General features: G+C 40.3%; 1 protein-coding gene across 2 annotated transcripts; it reads left to right on the forward strand.

The window, feature by feature from the left end:
- Window positions 1-1196: 1196 nt before the first annotated feature.
- On the forward strand, window positions 1197-10807 carry HDC (histidine decarboxylase). Of its 2 annotated transcripts, XM_066558785.1 has the most exons (12): window positions 1197-1224; window positions 1989-2161; window positions 3193-3306; window positions 4054-4176; window positions 4979-5113; window positions 6012-6155; window positions 6402-6468; window positions 7277-7439; window positions 7540-7630; window positions 8801-8899; window positions 9575-9676; window positions 9861-10807. In XM_066558785.1, the coding sequence occupies exons 1-12, from the start codon at window positions 1197-1199 to the stop codon at window positions 10620-10622; spliced, it is 2001 nt and encodes a 666-aa protein (XP_066414882.1). In that variant the 3' UTR covers window positions 10623-10807. The 2 variants fall into 2 exon arrangements, with proteins under 2 accessions (XP_066414882.1, XP_066414883.1); XM_066558786.1 differs by lacking the exon at window positions 8801-8899.
- The last annotated feature ends 6852 nt before the right edge of the window (window positions 10808-17659 follow it).

Below are 17659 nucleotides of genomic sequence, written 5' to 3' on the forward strand. Positions count from 1 at the left end.
CAGCAAAACTGCTGGGAGGTACCAGACACAGGGTCTGACTAGCCTGGCATCCTGTCTCCAGCAGTGCCAGCCCCGGGCAGGAGCCTAAGGTATAGCAAAAATAGGCAAGAATTTATTGTATGGGAAATAATTTCCCTTTCTGGTGCTTCATGGACAAGTCCTACCTCTTGTCTTTTCCCAGGGCTGCCTGGTGCAGTGTGGAGCAAGTGAAGATGGATAAGGATTCAACATTGAGCAGTGTCAAAGACTGTGCTGCCACAGAGAGGTCAGGATGTGTTTTCAGGTCCTAAAACTGGAACAAGAGGCAATCTGTAAGGCTGTTCTTTCAACCTGAGAATGATCCAAGTGGAGGACTTGGAGGAATTCTGGAGAGACAAGACTAAATCCCAGTGCTTATGCATATCATACAGGAGAAAAGAAAGCAGTGAGGGAAGAGGTGTCTTTTCCCAGCTCAGTGGTCTAGGGTGATATCCCTGGAGGAACATCACCCTGCTTAGCATAACCTGCTCTGCTCTGCTCTGATCTGAAGGGCAGGACATCCACAGAGGATCGCTGCTGCTTCACATTGTAGTTCTGAAACTGGCAAGAGCTGTGAAGCCTTTCCTTTTAGCAGCATGGACTGACAGGATAAGGACTGAACACTTGTGGGAATGTAGGTATACTCTCTTTTTGGGAAAAAAAAAAGAGTTCTCAAAACAATTCTTAGGAAAAGTTCCTGTCTCCCACATCAAATCTGTTCTGTGCTGGTACCTTGTTTTCATGGCTACTGCTAGCACAGTAGCCGGCTATGCTGGTCTAATATCTGCTAGCTTTTATTTGGTTTTGAAAGCTCTTGAACTTTTTCTCTCCCATAAGTCTCATGTTAATATGCCTTATATTCATGGCATGGATTACTGTGAGGCTTCTGAAAAATTGATTGAAAATGGGAAAGTGCAGAGGCAGCTCCTCTTAGTGATACACTATCTTACACATCAAAAGAGCACAGATGAGAACATGAGAGATTGTAAAAACCCTCAGCTGGGAGGAGTTAGATAAACACCAATGACCTGCCTGTTAAACCTTTTCCAGAATGTGTGAGTCTGAGAGATAAAGGGAGCTATAAAGGGGGAAGCAGCTAGCAGGGCACCACCAAACTGACCACAGCTCCCAAAAGGTTGTGGCCCAGGTTTGAAGAGGTGCATTCCTAAGGAATCACTATGGAGCCTGAGGAGTACAGACAGAGAGGTGAGTGATCTGTGCCTCTTGCAAATAGGTAACATCTGCTCATGGAGATCAGCTGTTGTGGGGCTGGGAGTGATACCCAAAATTAGGATGGGCTATATCCTCTTTAAGTGTGCACTTGGCCTTGAGACTTGGATCTGCTGAGGCAAAAATGTGTTCCAGGGTTGAGTTTAAACTAATGGATTTATTGTCTGTGGGTAACTTAGCCTTATTGGTCTTACATCTAAGATGCTGTGGGAAAGCTGCAAAACTGTAATTCTGAGTAAACTTGTGCAAAGTGGTTGTGCACAATAGCTTTTCACTGGCTTCACACCCTGAGACTGCAGTCGTACTTGGGACAGATTGCCTTAAAAAGTGGAGAATAGGTGTGGAGCAATGCAGCTGATTTCAGAGGATGCAAAAGCAGGTTTCCTATAATGACAAGGAAGTGTAGGACATGAAAATTTAATACCTGTGAAATGCAGTTTCAGTTAATTTGTAGGCAAGAAAATCTAACCTTTCAGTAACCAAACAAACTGTACTTGTACCATGATTGTGTTTTAAAGGTACATTTGAACTACTCAATGATGGCACTGAAAAAGCCCTGTGAGGCTGTTTTAGAACATTATTAGATGGGACAAGTAGGGTGTGGGAGGGAGGAGCTGGGAGCAGTATTCCAATGCTATTAGAATCTCTGTCCAGTGCTAAGGACAGATTGTGTGGAGTGCCTGTACTGCTAGTTAGTGTTTCCATAATTGAAACTGAAACCACTGGTTTGCCTCTTGCAGGGAAAGAGATGGTGGATTACATTTGCCAGTACCTGAGCAATGTGAGAGAGAGGCGGGTGACTCCTGATGTACAGCCAGGTTACATGAGAGCCCAGCTGCCAGACTCTGCCCCAATGGACCCAGACAGCTGGGACAACATCTTTGGAGATATAGAGAAGATTATTATGCCAGGGGTAAGAAATAAAATATAATCATGGCAGGAAAAAGCCATTACTACTTGGGGTGAACACCAAATCCTTGGAATGCACAGCTTCTGCAGAACATTGTTCTAAATAAGTAAAGTACCCAAAAATGTAGCATTAATCTTGTAGATGTTATCTTCACAGTTGTGTTCCTAACTATAATTTTAGGGGTTAGATTGTGAGTGTATTTTTAACTACTTTGTATATAACTCATTTGCTATAGGGAAACCAATTCAGCAGTATGAGAAAATCATTAGCTTCACAATGTCTCTACCTGCTGAACCCTATAATCTTAATTTCAGAGATGTGGAAACTGGGCAGAGCAAGGTGAAACAACTCTTGCCCAGCTTCACGCACATGCAAGGCTTGTTTCCTGTGCTTTGAATGTAAAAGTCTACTTCCTCTTGTACATAAATACTGCAGATTCTGCTAAGAGAATTCATATTACCAAATTGCATGTTTTATGTAAGAAACTTTTTCAAAGCCCATTCTCAAATTTTTTTGTAGATGCTAGCAGAAACTTGATCTGATGTAGGAGAGGCAATCAGATTACATGTAGTTATGCTGGTGTCCCACACACCAGCTCATTCAGGTGTATAGAAGGGTTTATATAGTTGTAAATTGCTGTGCATAGCTAAAGGCAACTTGTTGTTTGACAAAATGAGCAACTTTGTTGCAAGGATTCTCTTTATAAAGATAACTATTTTGATAAATCTTTCTGACTCTGGTCTTTCAAACACGGCACAACATTCTTTCCTGTTCAGAATCTTTGTCTGCCTGTTTAATTCAGATAAATGCTTTTTCTTTTATTTGCAATTTATCTGTTAATAATTCAGTGTTATAATCTGCTAGTGCTGCTCCTCTGTTGGTATTATCTCTGCAGCTCTCTGCTGCAGATATATTGTTGCACATAATGTGTTGCTGTAATCCTTTTCTCTCATTTTAAACAGATAGGAACCACTACAACTCATGCAAAGTTTTGTGACATTTTCAGACTGAACTTCTACATAATTCTGTTCTAGGTAGTCCATTGGCAAAGTCCACACATGCATGCCTACTTTCCAGCTCTAACTTCCTGGCCTTCACTCCTTGGAGATATGTTGGCTGATGCAATTAACTGCTTGGGATTCACATGGGTAAATTTTTTGGGGCTATTTTAGACATTCTTCTCCTGTGTGTAATATGCAAGAGCAGGTCTTAGTCATTCTTTCTTGTTCTCTGAGTCAGTATAATTATTTGTTTTAAACAACTGTATGTTGTTGCATAAATGAAAATTGTCACTTAAAAAAAAAAACCAAGCCCAAAAGAACACATAAGAGTAAGCATACTACCTAGTTATAAGAGGTGAATGAAGAAAATATACTAGAAATGTCTATTTTCAAATTCTTTGCATATCCCACTGAGCATTGTTCCTTGTCATCTGGTCTCAGTGCCAAAAATCTTACACAAGCAGTGTAAGCAATAGAGCAGCCATCATCCATGAATGCAGGCTAGATTGGGCTCCATTCCAGTTCTCCTGCTCCTTTGAGAGAACACACTTCCTATTTTTCCTCTTGTGAAAATAATTGTTTGGTATCCTGGGCCAGAATATCTGCGTATTTTGTATCCTCCTGCAGCAGCTACAGAGCACTACTTGCTTATGACTCTGCACACCACAGTAGTTTCTGAAGCCAGTGTTTTCCACAGTGCCAAAGTTGCCCAGATTTTTAGATATGTGTCTCTGTGTAAGAAAGTAGAAGCTCATAAACCTGTAAGAAATTGGTGGTGTGGTCTCCATGTAGCTGTATCAGATTAGCTCATTGCCTCTCTTAGCTCTCAGCTGGACGAGGGATCAGTGCCCAGGGTGAATTACAGCCTGATTCTCCTTTTTCAATTTTTTCTAGGCCTCCAGCCCAGCCTGTACAGAACTGGAAATGAATGTGATGGATTGGTTGGCTAAAATGCTGGGCCTTCCAGATAAATTCCTGCACCACCATCCCGACAGTGTGGGTGGAGGAGTATTACAGGTAGGGGAGATTAGAGACGGCCTTATCAAAGTTTGTTTTCAAGTGAATTTCTCTCAGGGTGATAGTTTTCCTAGAGACAAAACCAACAAAATTTTCTGTATGGCTCTGAATCCAAATTTGGCCATATTTTCCCAAATTTTAGTATTAAATGCGGTAGATTATAGAATAGAAACTGCTGTTGCTTTTAGTGCTGTGTTATAGACAAACAGCAGGTATTCTTGTGGTCTTTTTAAGGATAAATGAGTCAGATTTCATTTCTTTAATCTGTTTCTGATCTTTCACATCACCAAATTTTGCACTAAAATGATTCTTACATAATTAGAGAAGGAATCCTTGTCACTATCCTTCTGCCACAGTCCTTAGCCACACAAGAAGTTTCTTTTCCTTTTTCTCATGTCTACTTTTTGTCTCTGAGAGGTGCAGAGTCAAGGCCTGAACTGTTACCTCCTTCCAGAAAGTGTAAGCAAGAGTTCCCTGGAATCAATGCTGCGTCTTTGTTATTATAAGGGCTTTGATCATGTTTGTAATTTTATGGGAAATACTATGTTTATTTGTAGAACAAAAGGAAAATGGGGTTTATTTACTCCCCAGAACTCAGTGCTGCACATTAAAATATACAGCAGTTAAAGGGCTTTGTTTTGTGTTGCTGGCCCAGAGAGCTGCTCATCAGCTAATGACTCTCCACTGCGTCAGAGAAAAGCAGGAGTAGCAATAAAAGAGGGGGTGGGCACTGGGCACTTCACTGATTTCAGCAGATCCCTGGCAAAATGGCAATTGCAGTAAATGAGCAATGTCTTTGCAGAGCACTGTGAGTGAATCAACCTTGGTTGCACTGCTGGCAGCAAGGAAGAACAAAATTCTGGAGCTGAAGGTTTCTGAGCCAGACACTGATGAGTCCTCACTCAATTCTCGCCTCGTCGCTTACGCCTCTGATCAAGTAGGTTCTTATGGTTCCAAGGAAGACAAATTGTTTCTGTTGTCTCACTCAGCCTTTGCCATGTGAGGTCACATTTCTGTACAACAGCACAGGAATGCCTCACAAGCATGGACCCGTTCCCCTGCTGCTGCTTTCTGCAGATGGGGAAACGGAATCAGTGTGAGGCGAGGTTTTTAGGGTCTTGGCAGTCCTCAAGAGATTGTTTCACATGACTGAGTTCTGCATTTCCTTCCTGTTTTTCACAAAGCCTTGATCCAGGAACTATGTGCTGAGCTCATGCTGCTTCTTCTCGTGTTTCTTCCCAGCCTCCTTCCCCTCAGAGACAGGCATGCTCAAGGCACTGTTACCTAAATGCTGCTCCTGGCTGTGGGCTCCACTGTTGGCTTTTGCCAACAAACTTGTTCTGTCCTCAGCCTCCTGAACTGAGCATTACATTCCCCTGGGAAAAATACCACAGGAGAGGCAGTCATGCTCATTCTCTCTTAGTCTAACTAAAAGGACTGTATCTTGTAAGGTGTGTTTTGCTCTATCCAGAAGTAAACACACTTCGGGGGATTTATCTTCTTATGGCAGGGAGGAGGGAATAAACGGAGGTTGATTCATTCCTAGAGGCTCCTTTAAGAACTGAGTTTTGATAAATGTCCCTCCAAACACAAGATGAGGATGCCTGTTATTATATTTTAGAAACCAGTACCCAAGTAAATGAAGCATTCTTTGGAATTGCAGGGTACAGTTTCCTACAGTTACAAAGAAGATGCTTTCAGACTTGTATTAATAGGGATTACAATAAGGTTGTTATCTCTGTATTTCTTTCCACCACTGTCTTTAATAAAGCCATAATTTATCACAGCTGTTCAGCCTCAGAGCTTGAATTCTTACTGTTTTTCTTATTTTAAAGGCACATTCCTCTGTAGAAAAGGCTGGCTTGATTTCTCTTGTGAAGATAAAATTTCTGCCTGTGGATGAGAACTTTTCCCTCAGAGGTGAAACTTTGAAGAAAGCCATTGCAGAAGACAGAAAGAAAGGCCTAGTGCCAGTCTTTGTATGTTCAACTTTCTGGTTGGGGGTATTGACATAGTGTTATATTCTTAATGTCAACATGAAATTACATATAAAAAATTTCTTATTTTGTTGAAATACATTAGCTGAAGATTCAAATGTATACAAGAATTTCTACTTTATTAAATAAAAAGTTTTTTTGTTTTGACTGCCTGCAATGAACTGCCCACTTTTAAAGTGCTGCATCCAAAAGAAACCAAATCCATTATAACAGATTTTTTTTCCCTAGGTTTGTGCAACTTTGGGAACAACTGGTGTCTGTGCTTTTGACAATCTCTCAGAACTGGGTCCAGTTTGTAAGTGTCCTTTTTTTTCCCTGATTTTATTCTATGAAAGTATCTAGAGGATACTCTAGTATCTAGAAGATACTCTTCGATTTTTTATGCCAAAATGAAGGAGAGCTGAGTGTTTCAGACATGTCTTAGGGATGGCTGAAGTCAGTACAAGACTACAGCAATTTCTGTAAGATTTAGATTAGGATGCTAAAATGCATTCTACTCGAGATGGATGAAATTTGCCAACTGATAAATCTTTAATGTGATTATTCAGGAAATACAGACTGTGTGGTACTGTTGTAGGATGGACACATTAATATTTAATCTAGCAAAGGAGTTTTGAAGGTAGATTCTGGTAGGACATCCTCTGGATCAATCAGTATCACAGGTAAATTTGACATGGTTGCAAAGTCTATTCCAGCATAAATTCTGACCAGTAGCTGCTGAAGACCAGAGGAGCTTTCTCTTATGGGTCAGAATGTGGCTTCTATTTCTGGGTCCTTTTTTGCTTGCCACTATATCTTTATTTTGGCTTAGTACAACTGAGGGGTACTGGGGAATTTCACTTAGTGAAAGGGCAAGTGAGAGAAATCAAATGTTAAAAAGACTCACATGAAATATAGAATAGTGAATTTTGTTACAGAGTCCACATGGTTTCAGCATTATCCTATATTTTAGCATTATGGATTCACACCTTTAGAATAAAACTAGATTGTCAATTTTTCGTCTGCCTCCTCCAAAACACTGCACCTGGTTTGCAGAGGGGAGAGATTAGCATGCACTTTGATTCCCTATATCCCTTACATAACAACAATCTCAATTCCAACAGGTGATGCTGAGGGACTCTGGCTTCATATTGATGCTGCATATGCAGGAACAGCATTTGTATGTCCTGAATTTAGGTTGTTTTTGGATGGAATTGAATATGCAGATTCCTTTACTTTTAATCCTTCCAAGTGGATGATGGTCCATTTTGACTGCACTGGATTTTGGTGAGTATAGTCAAAATACAAACATCACCAAAAGGGTAACATGAAAATTGCAAAGTTTTTCTCTGCACTTTGCTAAATCTACTTCCTTCTACAATCATAGGGTTAAAGATAAATACAAGTTGCATCAAACCTTCAGTGTTAACCCTGTGTACCTCAGACATGCCAATGCAGGAGCTGCAATTGACTTCATGGTAAGTTATTATTTAAGCTGATATTTTGTAGTGCCTATAAATTTTTCAATCAGACTCTGAAATTTCTCTCATATTCTGGAGTATGCTTATCTTATAGCTGGTCTTACTATGTAAACCAAATTATACTGAGATCCTAATGCAGACAAAATAGCAAAACTTTGCAGTAATTAATCCTAGTTATGAGGATTAATTATAAAATTGTTTTCAGATTGAAGTAATTAGGATTTTTACACAGGTGCAGATCCAGCCTTGCCTTTCTAATGCAAAGGGTCATTTCTGTTTATTGTGTTGCTGAAGTAATTCCTACTGATGCCATTTTGGCTGGATTTCTTGTGTCTCTGATATGTAATAAAAGAGAGAAAGGAGTAAGCAATGGAAAAGCCATGCTCTGAAACAGCAAGAGAATGAATTACATTTTTTCTTCAGATTAAGGTATTCATAGGAGAGCTAAGAGGCATTTCACTGCAGACACATCTTACAGCAGATTTCAGTACAGTAATACAAAGGAATATTCACTGCCAATTATTTCTGCTATGATCTCACCCTAGTCCTGAAAAGATAATTGTTTTCTTGAAATCAATAGTGCTTTTCACTAGAGTGGAGAGAGGGAGGGATGGAAAAAAGGATATTGAGTCCCTCTTGTGGTGAAATTGGATTCTGCACGTGATTGTGCAGCTTCCCTGAAATATTCCTTTACACGTTTTCTCACTCTTTTCCTTGGAGTAGGTGTTACTTTATCTGGAACTGCCTACCCCAGTATCAAATCTTGCTGTTTATAATTGATTTGGGAAAATGTTCAGGAAATTACAGGAGCTGAAGTGAGCACTAGTCAGTCCTAAAGTGTAAATGGCCATATCTTAAATTGATTATGCTCTTAAATGCAAAAAGTTGTTGTTATAAGCTGGTAATTAATTTAAAATTCTAAGCATATCTAAGCCATAAATTAAGGGGAACAGCCAAAATCTTATTTTTGCAAATAATTGAAAAATATGGGGACACAGTGTTTCTTTGATGGCTGTTTCCTAGGCTTAGCAGATTTTCAGTAATATGACACTATTCATCTCAAGAGAGGTCTCTGACCTGAGTCTGAAGCAGGAGATGTAGCAGTGGAAGGAGAACTCTCCTTTCTGGTGTTTCTGCACTCACTGTTGCACTGTTCTATTTTCACAGCACTGGCAAATTCCGCTGAGTCGTCGATTTCGTTCTCTGAAGCTGTGGTTTGTGCTTCGCTCCTTTGGGGTGAAAAAGCTTCAAGCTCATGTCAGACAGGTGTGTGAGTTACCAGAGTGTTATGTTCAGTTCCTGGTGGGTGACATTTGTACACTCAGAGATGCAGAGATGAGTAACAGAAATCCTCTCACACTCAAAGCTTGTGTGAATTCTAAATGCCTGCTGGTTTTACTCTAAAATTATCTGTAAAGATTGACTGTGTAGACAAAACATTTCCTGTCCCCTTCTTGACAGCACTGGACAATGGAAAGGGACTTGCTCACTGCCTTCTGCACTTTACTGAGCCATAATCTGGAGAAGCTTTCTTTGAGGTCAAGTGGCAGCTGTTTGGGGCAGGCTGTGCTGAATAACTGAACCCACCACTATGAAAATGTACAGGCTTAAGTCTCTGATGGAGTGTAAATAGGAGGGGTCACATTGTGGATCAATGGTTGCTGCAAAAGAACTTTCATCTGAGAAGCCACATTCTGTTTTCAAACCTCCTATAGAAAATCCCTATGTATAGGCCAGTTACTCATGTTCATTGTCAAGGCTTTGGGCAAATAGAGACAGACTTTAAAATTCTTAGCTTTGATGTCATTTTTCTGTTTGCTCTTATTCATGCATTGGAGTGATGTGTTTTAGTAAGGAAAGGAATTCCTTTTAACCACCCAGTTTAGCATCTTACAAGTGGATTTGTGACAAACAGATAACTTTTTTCCCCCTTAATTGTAGGGTACTGAAACAGCCAAATTCTTTGAATCCTTGGTTAAAAGTGACCCACTCTTTGAAATTCCTGCCAAGAGACATCTTGGGCTGGTTGTATTTCGCCTAAAGGTAAAGACTGGCCCCTTTGCACATCCCTTTGGAATGAACTGACCACAGCTGACCTCTCCCCAGACAGTTAATAACTGTGAATATATTTCCATTTAAGAATTTGTGATTGCAATTCTGAGATATGTTTGGATGTCACTGGAAATTCTAACTATACTATTTTTTTTATTATTCATATTTAAAACAGGGTCCCAATTGGCTGACAGAAAAACTCCTGAAAGAACTGAGCAGTTCTGGCAGGCTCTTCCTCATTCCAGCAACCATCCATGACAAGTTCATCATTCGCTTTACTGTGACATCTCAGTTCACAACCAGGGAAGATATTCTGCAGGACTGGAGCATCATTCAACACACTGCAGCCCAAATCATCAGCCAGAATTATGGGTTGCACTGCATCAATTCCGGTGATGGGGCAGGAATCCCCACTACAATAGTTCAGCCTACTTCTGATGTCATTAGCAATGTTCCTCAGCTTTACTTAGATGGAGGGAAATATAAAACACCTTCCAGAAAAACAGTAGTACAGCCTAAGAACTTATCAGTAAGTCCCAGTAAGTGTGTGATTAGTCAGCAGGTGAAAGGTCAAGAGGATCCTCTGGATGACTGTTTTCCAGAAGATGTCCAAAATGTTACCAAACATAAATTAACCTCTTTTTTATTCAGTTATTTATCTGTTCAAGGCAGGAAAAAGACAGCACGTTCCCTTAGCTGCACCAGTGTGCCAGTGACTGGTAATCTGGAGCAGTGTAACCCCAAAACAGCAGCCACTGACAAGAAGGAGCCTCGTGCAAATGCCAGAGTTCTTTCCAGGCTGCCTGAAGACATGATGATGTTCAAAAAAGGTGCCTTCAAAAAACTAATTAAATTCTACAGTGTCCCAAGTTTTCCAGAGTGTAGCTTTCAGTGTGGCCTTCAGCTGCCTTGTTGTCCTCTGCAGGCCATTGTTTAACAAGTAAGAGAGCTTGGTCCTTAGAAAGAGAACCAAAGTTTGCTTATTCACACGCAATACTACATGTTCTTTTGCTCAAAATGTAAGCTGTGGCAATGACCACTGAGAAAATGCCTGTGCTTTTACTGGTGAAAACCTCCTGTATTTATAGATTAAAATATCAAATAAATCTTATAGGCCTATAACATGAAACCTTCCGTTTTGTAGACTATGGTAAAGAAAATGCCAATTTCTACTTACCAGTGCTGGTAATGGACAGTTTCCAGCTGGTAGGCTGGAACCACTTTGACAGAGTATGCTGGCCCCAGGAGGTGATAAACAATCCAGGTCTCTATTTGCACCACTGGTTTTTGGTTTTGTGGTGGTCTTTTTTTTTTTTTTTTGGAGGAGGGGGGGCTTGATATCGTGACTTTAACTCTCTAGAGTGATGTGAGGATCTGTGTGTGCAGTCAATGCCAACATCAGTTTTGAACAGTGCAAAAAGAAGGATATAACCTAAGAGATTTTGCTGCAGCAGGGCAATTTTCCCAGACTTAAACACAGCAGCCCTTCCAGTCCACCTGTTCTAATCAGCTAAGGAAGGCTTTGTGCAACCATGTTACAAAACAGTTGCCCTTGCAAAGCACCTGTGGCCTTTCTCAGCATTACCTAAGGTCTGTAAATCACCAGTTCATGAGGAAAGAGAGGAGGAATGATATTTCCCTCTCTCTCATAACAGAGAATTAAAGGGGCATTATAGAATAAAGGGTCTTTATACAGCAAACAAATGTTTTGCTACAAGAGACCAGTGATTTATTTATATAAAAACTTGGGGGGAGGGAATCTATTAAGGACAAATTTAAATTAAGGAATAGTACAGTTGAGCCAGGAAACATGGTGGTTGATGGACTTTATTCTGGGAAAACGCTGCTAGATGCTCAATGCTTTTCTTGTAGCTGTTTCCAGACACCTATAGTCACCTTCAGGCAGTGCACTCAGACAGATGGATCTTCCCTCTGATCCAGAACAACTATTCCCAGGTTATATAAAAAATGAGCCTAGTTAATGTCTAGGCCCTTATACAAAATCAGCTAAGATGCAGGTTCTGCTTCATTAAGACAATCTCTTATTCACACTTTATTTCTGCTAAAAAATCAATAACCATGTTTCATATCACTTTTAATAGTGCTATTAAATCTTTCTGTTTACACAATAAAGCAATAAACACACAGTGAGGATGGCAGTCCCTTTGTGCCTAGTCTTAGATGTTTAAATTTATGTTCAGCAATAGGAAGTACTGTCCTGAGTCAGACACTTGTAATTTATAAACATATCTAATGTGCTCGTGAGTAACAAAAGTGTGATAGAATTTTAGAAAATTATGGAAAGGCTTTTCCCCCACTTCCTGTCCTTTCCTCCACCTGTTTCTTTTATTATGTAATTTAATATTATTTTATTAGACACTAAGAATCTTTAAAAATATATATTGGCTTTTTAACTTGGAATACTTCCTTGAAAGGATTAGACTTTTCTGTCAGCAACAGACTAGAATGTGTATTTATGCAGAATAAGTATGTTGGCTCTATGTCTTTCAGGAAATACAGGGCAGAGGGCAATGCAGTCGATGGTAGAAGCCAAAGATGAGCATGGAATGCTGGAATTGCAAAACACTATTTCAAGGAGTGGTTAAAGAAAGAAATCTGAACCATTGAGCAAAGATTTATAATGTGCATAAATTGCAAGGAGACTGGACCTGGTTCTCTGTCCTGGCTTATGATTATCATAAGGTGCTGCAAAGACTGATTGATCCCTCTTTCTTTACTAAATTCTAACTGCAGTTCTACTACTGTGACATTAATTTTATGCAAAAATATTTTTGAAATGAAGGAGGAACTGACATAATTGCAGTGATCCAAACCATCTATGAAGCACCTATGAGTAGTTACCCCATGCAAACAATAGCTTAAGTGCACCACTCTTTAAACACTCACATTAACACTTTCACCTGGGGATCACCTGGCTTGGGTTAGGATATTTTGGCTACAAAACCCCCAAAACTCACACTACCCAAAACACAGGTCCATAGGTTTCTGGAGAGCTGCTCCTTTTTGGTGTGCAGCTGAAGTGCTCACATAAGGTAAGTGTTTTCTCTATCCATTGTAACAGAATGTCAGTTAATGGATTGCCCTATTTTGCCCTATGCAAAAGAATGATTAATTCAAGCCAAAAGCTCCTTTGTTTTCCTTGAAAAAAGTTAATGTTAGTATGCAATGTGACATTACAGACCTCATTAGGAAAGGTTTTTGTTGGGCTTCCCCCTTTCCCTTTAGGGGTAGATTTTCAGCAAAATGTAACAAATGTTCCCTGTTATTTAGTTAGCAAACAACAAGAAAAGTTGTTTAATGATGGCTGTAGCACACTGTGTAGCTTATGCAAATATCTAATGACCTGGCACCCTAGAGGTAAATAACCCCCAATAAACTTTCACTGAGATAAATAAACCTTCAATAAACTTTGAAATCCATATTTTATCATAGAGATAAGTTACTTTAATGACTTAAAAAACTCTATTATTGAGTTCAGCATAGTTATTTCCTTAGTTACTCAGACAATCTTGAAGCAAACTCCAGGAATTTCACCCTTCTGACTGGACCGAGTGACCAGGGCTCAGTACTTCTTGGTTCTAAACAGCCATTACTGTGAATAAGGATGGCTTTCCTTTCTTACTTTTTAAAAAAATAATTATTTTTCATTTTATATTTTGCTATGTGCCACTAAGGGGACAAATTCCTTCTCTCTTGTTCAGCCTTCTACTGCCTTTTTATGTCAAATCTGATACCTTCCAGCACAAGGTGAGCAGATTCAGGTCATTGATCTGCCAGGAAACTTTTTCACTGCAGCCTTTCTTTCCCCTGCAGGATAAATTCCCTTTGCTGCCAGGTGAGCTGTGGCCAGCTCTGGTGCAGCACCAGCCCGGGATGTGTGAGCAGGGCGGGTGGGAGCAGATCCCTGCACTTCAGAGCTGCTCAGAGCTCCCTGCAGCTGGAACCCAGGGATTCAGGTGGCCCCAGCCAGGGCTGCCTCCCCTGCTCCCACACTGCTCCCAGGAGCCAGCCTGAGAAAATTAACTGCTTTGTGTCTAGGATAAATTTGGACTATCACTAGGCGTTAGCATTTGGATAAATTAGAGGGGTTTTACATTTCTTCTCTAACAGAGATATGGTTTCAAACTGGTGCCACAGGAATTTTTTAGAAATTGCTGCTCAGCTGTAAACACTACAGAACATTTTTGGGAGCTTTGTATGTGATGGCAACTGCCTGGTAAAAGTGGGAGAAATGAGTAGACCCTGTTAGCTAGGATCACAGTATTTCCAAAGCATTGCTGAACTTCCATAACTAATTCCAGCTTCCTGCTCAGAGTGTGTAGCAGTTTTGTGCTATGCTCCTTCAATGGGCTTTCTGAAGAGGTTTTTCTGCATAACCTTTCCTTCTTCAGTTACATCTCTGACTTTCTAACGTGGGATGTGGCATTAGTTCTGTGACTTCAGTAGGGAGTTGTAATCAGCAGCCTGGAGAGCTGAAACCCTCAGGTTTATTGATTGTGAATGTGACATTTTGAAGGACCATTATCTGCCATTATTCAGGGCTAATTTGTTTTAAATCTTGTAAATCTTCACACATAAATACTTGGTTTGCTTACCAGCTTTTGCACCATATGTGCAATGTTTTTCCAAGCTATTCCTTGACATAAACATTTTCCACTGTTCTCCAGCTACATGTTTCTCACAAAGGTTTTCAGCTCAGGGCTTTGCCAAAAGGCAAAGACATCTTGCTGTGATCCACGAGATGCCACCAGAGGGCAACAAGTAACTGGAAGTTTGTGTTAAATTTGGATTCAGGCTCAATGAACAGTTAATTAAGAGAAAGGTACTTAGAGAGTATGGGAAAGCCCAGCACTCCTCATGCTGGCTGGCATAGGATGCTCCAGGCTGCAGCATTTTCTGTGCAGACAGCCTCTTCTCTTCTTTCTGTTTTGTTATGGTGTAACAGGAGCCTTCACTGTTCAAATCAGAATGCACCATTCCAGCCACCTCAAGGGACAATAATCACAGCACAAAGCAACACTTGCCTAATTGCTGATGAATGGCAGAGAGATGGGACTCAAACTGGTGGCTTCAGTGAACCAGTGTAACAGGTCAGCTGGGTTTGTTCTTTCTTTGTTTGTTTCACCTGACCATTCCCATGGAAAATCCCAGCTGGGTATTTTTCAGGATTGCTAAATTGAAGCCTTCAAGGTTCATTTTTCAGTTTCAAATGTCCTTCTGTCACCTTTTAAATTATATTAAAGGTTTATTTGCAGATTTACCACAGTTTTTCTCTAACATTTCAATCAGATGAGACAGGTTGACCTGATCGAATTAATTGGTGCTGCCAAAAGGGGTTTCTGTTTCCCTGTCCTCCTTGTGTGACTTTCTAGTTCCACTGCCTCCCTTGCTCCAGCTCTGATGCCCTTCTGACAGTTTAGTGATGGATTCAGCTCACTAAGCCAGCAAAAACCTCTGTTTTTGGGGTGAGTTCTCTGTTGAATCACTGAGTAGAACTGGCTTATTGAGGAGTCATATTAGTACTAATACTAGAATTAATATAAAGGAAGGAATAAGGAAACAATAAACTTAATCTCCCTTTCCTACATACCTACGTCTCAAATTCTTCTTCTGTTTCCTTCCCACTTGGGAAGGATTGTAAAGTATCTATTAACCAAAATAATTTTTGTAAATGTAAGAACCAGGTTCGCAGTCTGTGCAGAGATAAACCAACGAATGTACTCACAGCAGAGTTCAAGCCATTCCATTTTCCCCCTTGGTGCCTGGCAGAGGTTCAGGAGATGAAGGTCAGTACATACATGCTCTGGCACTACTGAAACTGTGCTTACATCAGCAGTTTATTGGTATTTTTCCATATCTTTCCCCACTTCTGAGGATGATGCTCACAAATCTGTAATGCATCAGGATTTCTAGCAGGTCAGCCAGGGGAGTTGACTTGCTGGTCCAGTTGCAGCTGATTTGACATTACTGGAATACTTTGCAATCACCAACCTCAAAAAAAGTCTCCTTCTAAAGGAGTGATCCACTCCTGTGACTAGAATTTCCAAGGAAGTCTTGTCTAGTGGATTACCCAGGTCTTTCCTAAAATCTAGAAATTTAGATGGTGCAGGGTGCCTTTGCTGCATTCTGTTACAAGCTCTTTTATGTTCCTTTATGTTAATGACATAAAATGGTGTAACATGGCTTGGAATAAACACGTCATGGCTCATTAGACAAAGTCATATAGACAGTCCAGATTTGTGTGTTAAAAGTGGAGACAGGCAATCTGCTACACTTCACAGAAGATGAGAGGTGTGTGACTAGGGTAGCACAAAATGACAATGCTATTACTGTGTATGCATTTACTAACTATGGATCTCAGCTACTCCATATCATGATCTGTCATTCAGCCCACTGCTCAGAGGATGGAATCTTTGATACTATGGTGATTTCTAGGCTACTGAAGCTAAAATTCTTCAACTATTTTAGATTGAGTGGCGAGCTTAGATTTAGATCTCTGCTCTTTTATGACTGGCTAAAGAAATTCTAGGTGAAGCTGAGTCACAGTGAGACTTTCTGTTGCAGAGGTGTTAGAAGGAACTGCTATGAAATTCTAGGAATAAAATTTTACTATTCTGCAGTGACATGTGAGAGATTCCTGGTGCTGGATGGTAACTAAATTCTTGGCACTGAGCCCATCTTCATCTTTCTTGGATAGACATGGTTGGGATTCATCAGAACAGATGTGCTCTCCAGGATCAGAGGAGGGAGCTGTCAAAGCTCAGGAATGATCTCCTCTCCTGATAGAGAACCTACTAAAGGAGCCTTTCTCAATTCTCTTTCATGAAGTTCAGAAAATGCTTGCATCCCATTAATAGATTTTGAATTCTGTTGGTTCATCCCAGACACACAGTGAAGCTCATTCCAGAGCCACACCAGCAGAGTTAGCTCAGAGTTCAGTCAGCTGGGTTAGTACAGGTACCCCAGTCACAGCAAGCTCTTTGCTGTCTTGGCTGCTGAGAAATTACCTGTCAAGCACTGGAGTAACCATGGGGACAAGAAAGGGTAGGGATTAAGCAGAAAGCTTAGCTGAGAATTTTAAAGTATTAATTTCCACCAAATGTTGACTTTGCTATTTTTTCTTCATTTGTGATGGAAGAGTAATTGACATCCATGTGTCCAAGTCCAGTGGTTTTTTTAACCACTCACTTAAGCTTGACTCAGATTCAGCATGAAACTCTCCATGAATTTATTAAATCCTATGAAGGAGACACTCAAATTAAATATATATGTATAATTTTGTTGTTAACCTACCATCAAGCAAGATTATACTCAGCAAACTTTTCCAAGGCACTACAGTATGAGCCATGTTCCCATCTGCTGCCAACAGCAGCATCAAATGACAGGGTGTGCTTATCAAAGAACAGTGATTTCCTAGAAAGAGGGGTGGAGGAAGAGGCTTTGCTCTCACAGCCTTATTGCCTGGCAGCAGCAAAGTGAATAGACAAGCTCTGCCATCAGGTTTAGTGCAAGGGTACTTCAGCCTCTTTCACATGAACAAACCCCTTCAAATTATGAGAGCACTAGCTTGCTTACAGTTGCCACTCACACAACAGTTAAAGGAGCCAGAATTTGTATTATGTGATATGGCTGCAATTCTAAGTAGTGTGAGTGAGCAGAAAACTAAATGCAGTTGTTATTTCAGGGGCACAGCAAAGCTATATTAACAATTTCTATAAATATCCTTTAAGAAAGATGTGAAGCAGTTTTCAAATTTTAAATGCTTATGTAAAACAGGCTGCATTGCACTGCCATAAATTTGAGATTAAAGAAATTTTAAATGTCCTAGAACCATGAAGTTCACTTGGCAGCCTTGAGAGAAAGTATTGTCACAGTACTGACCCTAGAAAATGTTGGCAGATCGTGTTACTGTATGCATGGAAATACTGGGCTGAAGGAAATCTATCTCACCAA

This window comes from Molothrus aeneus, chromosome 13, assembly GCF_037042795.1.
Source record: "Molothrus aeneus isolate 106 chromosome 13, BPBGC_Maene_1.0, whole genome shotgun sequence".
In the NCBI taxonomy this organism is placed as follows: Eukaryota; Metazoa; Chordata; class Aves; order Passeriformes; family Icteridae; genus Molothrus; species Molothrus aeneus.

Coding starts and splice junctions, on each gene's coding strand:
- HDC (XM_066558785.1), top strand. CDS start 1,197: ATGGAGCCTGAGGAGTACAGACAGAGAG. Junction 5,114..6,011: donor TCGCTTACGCCTCTGATCAA/GTAGGTTCTTAT, acceptor CTTATTTTAAAG/GCACATTCCTCTGTAGAAAA. Junction 7,440..7,539: donor TTTGACTGCACTGGATTTTG/GTGAGTATAGTC, acceptor CTACAATCATAG/GGTTAAAGATAAATACAAGT.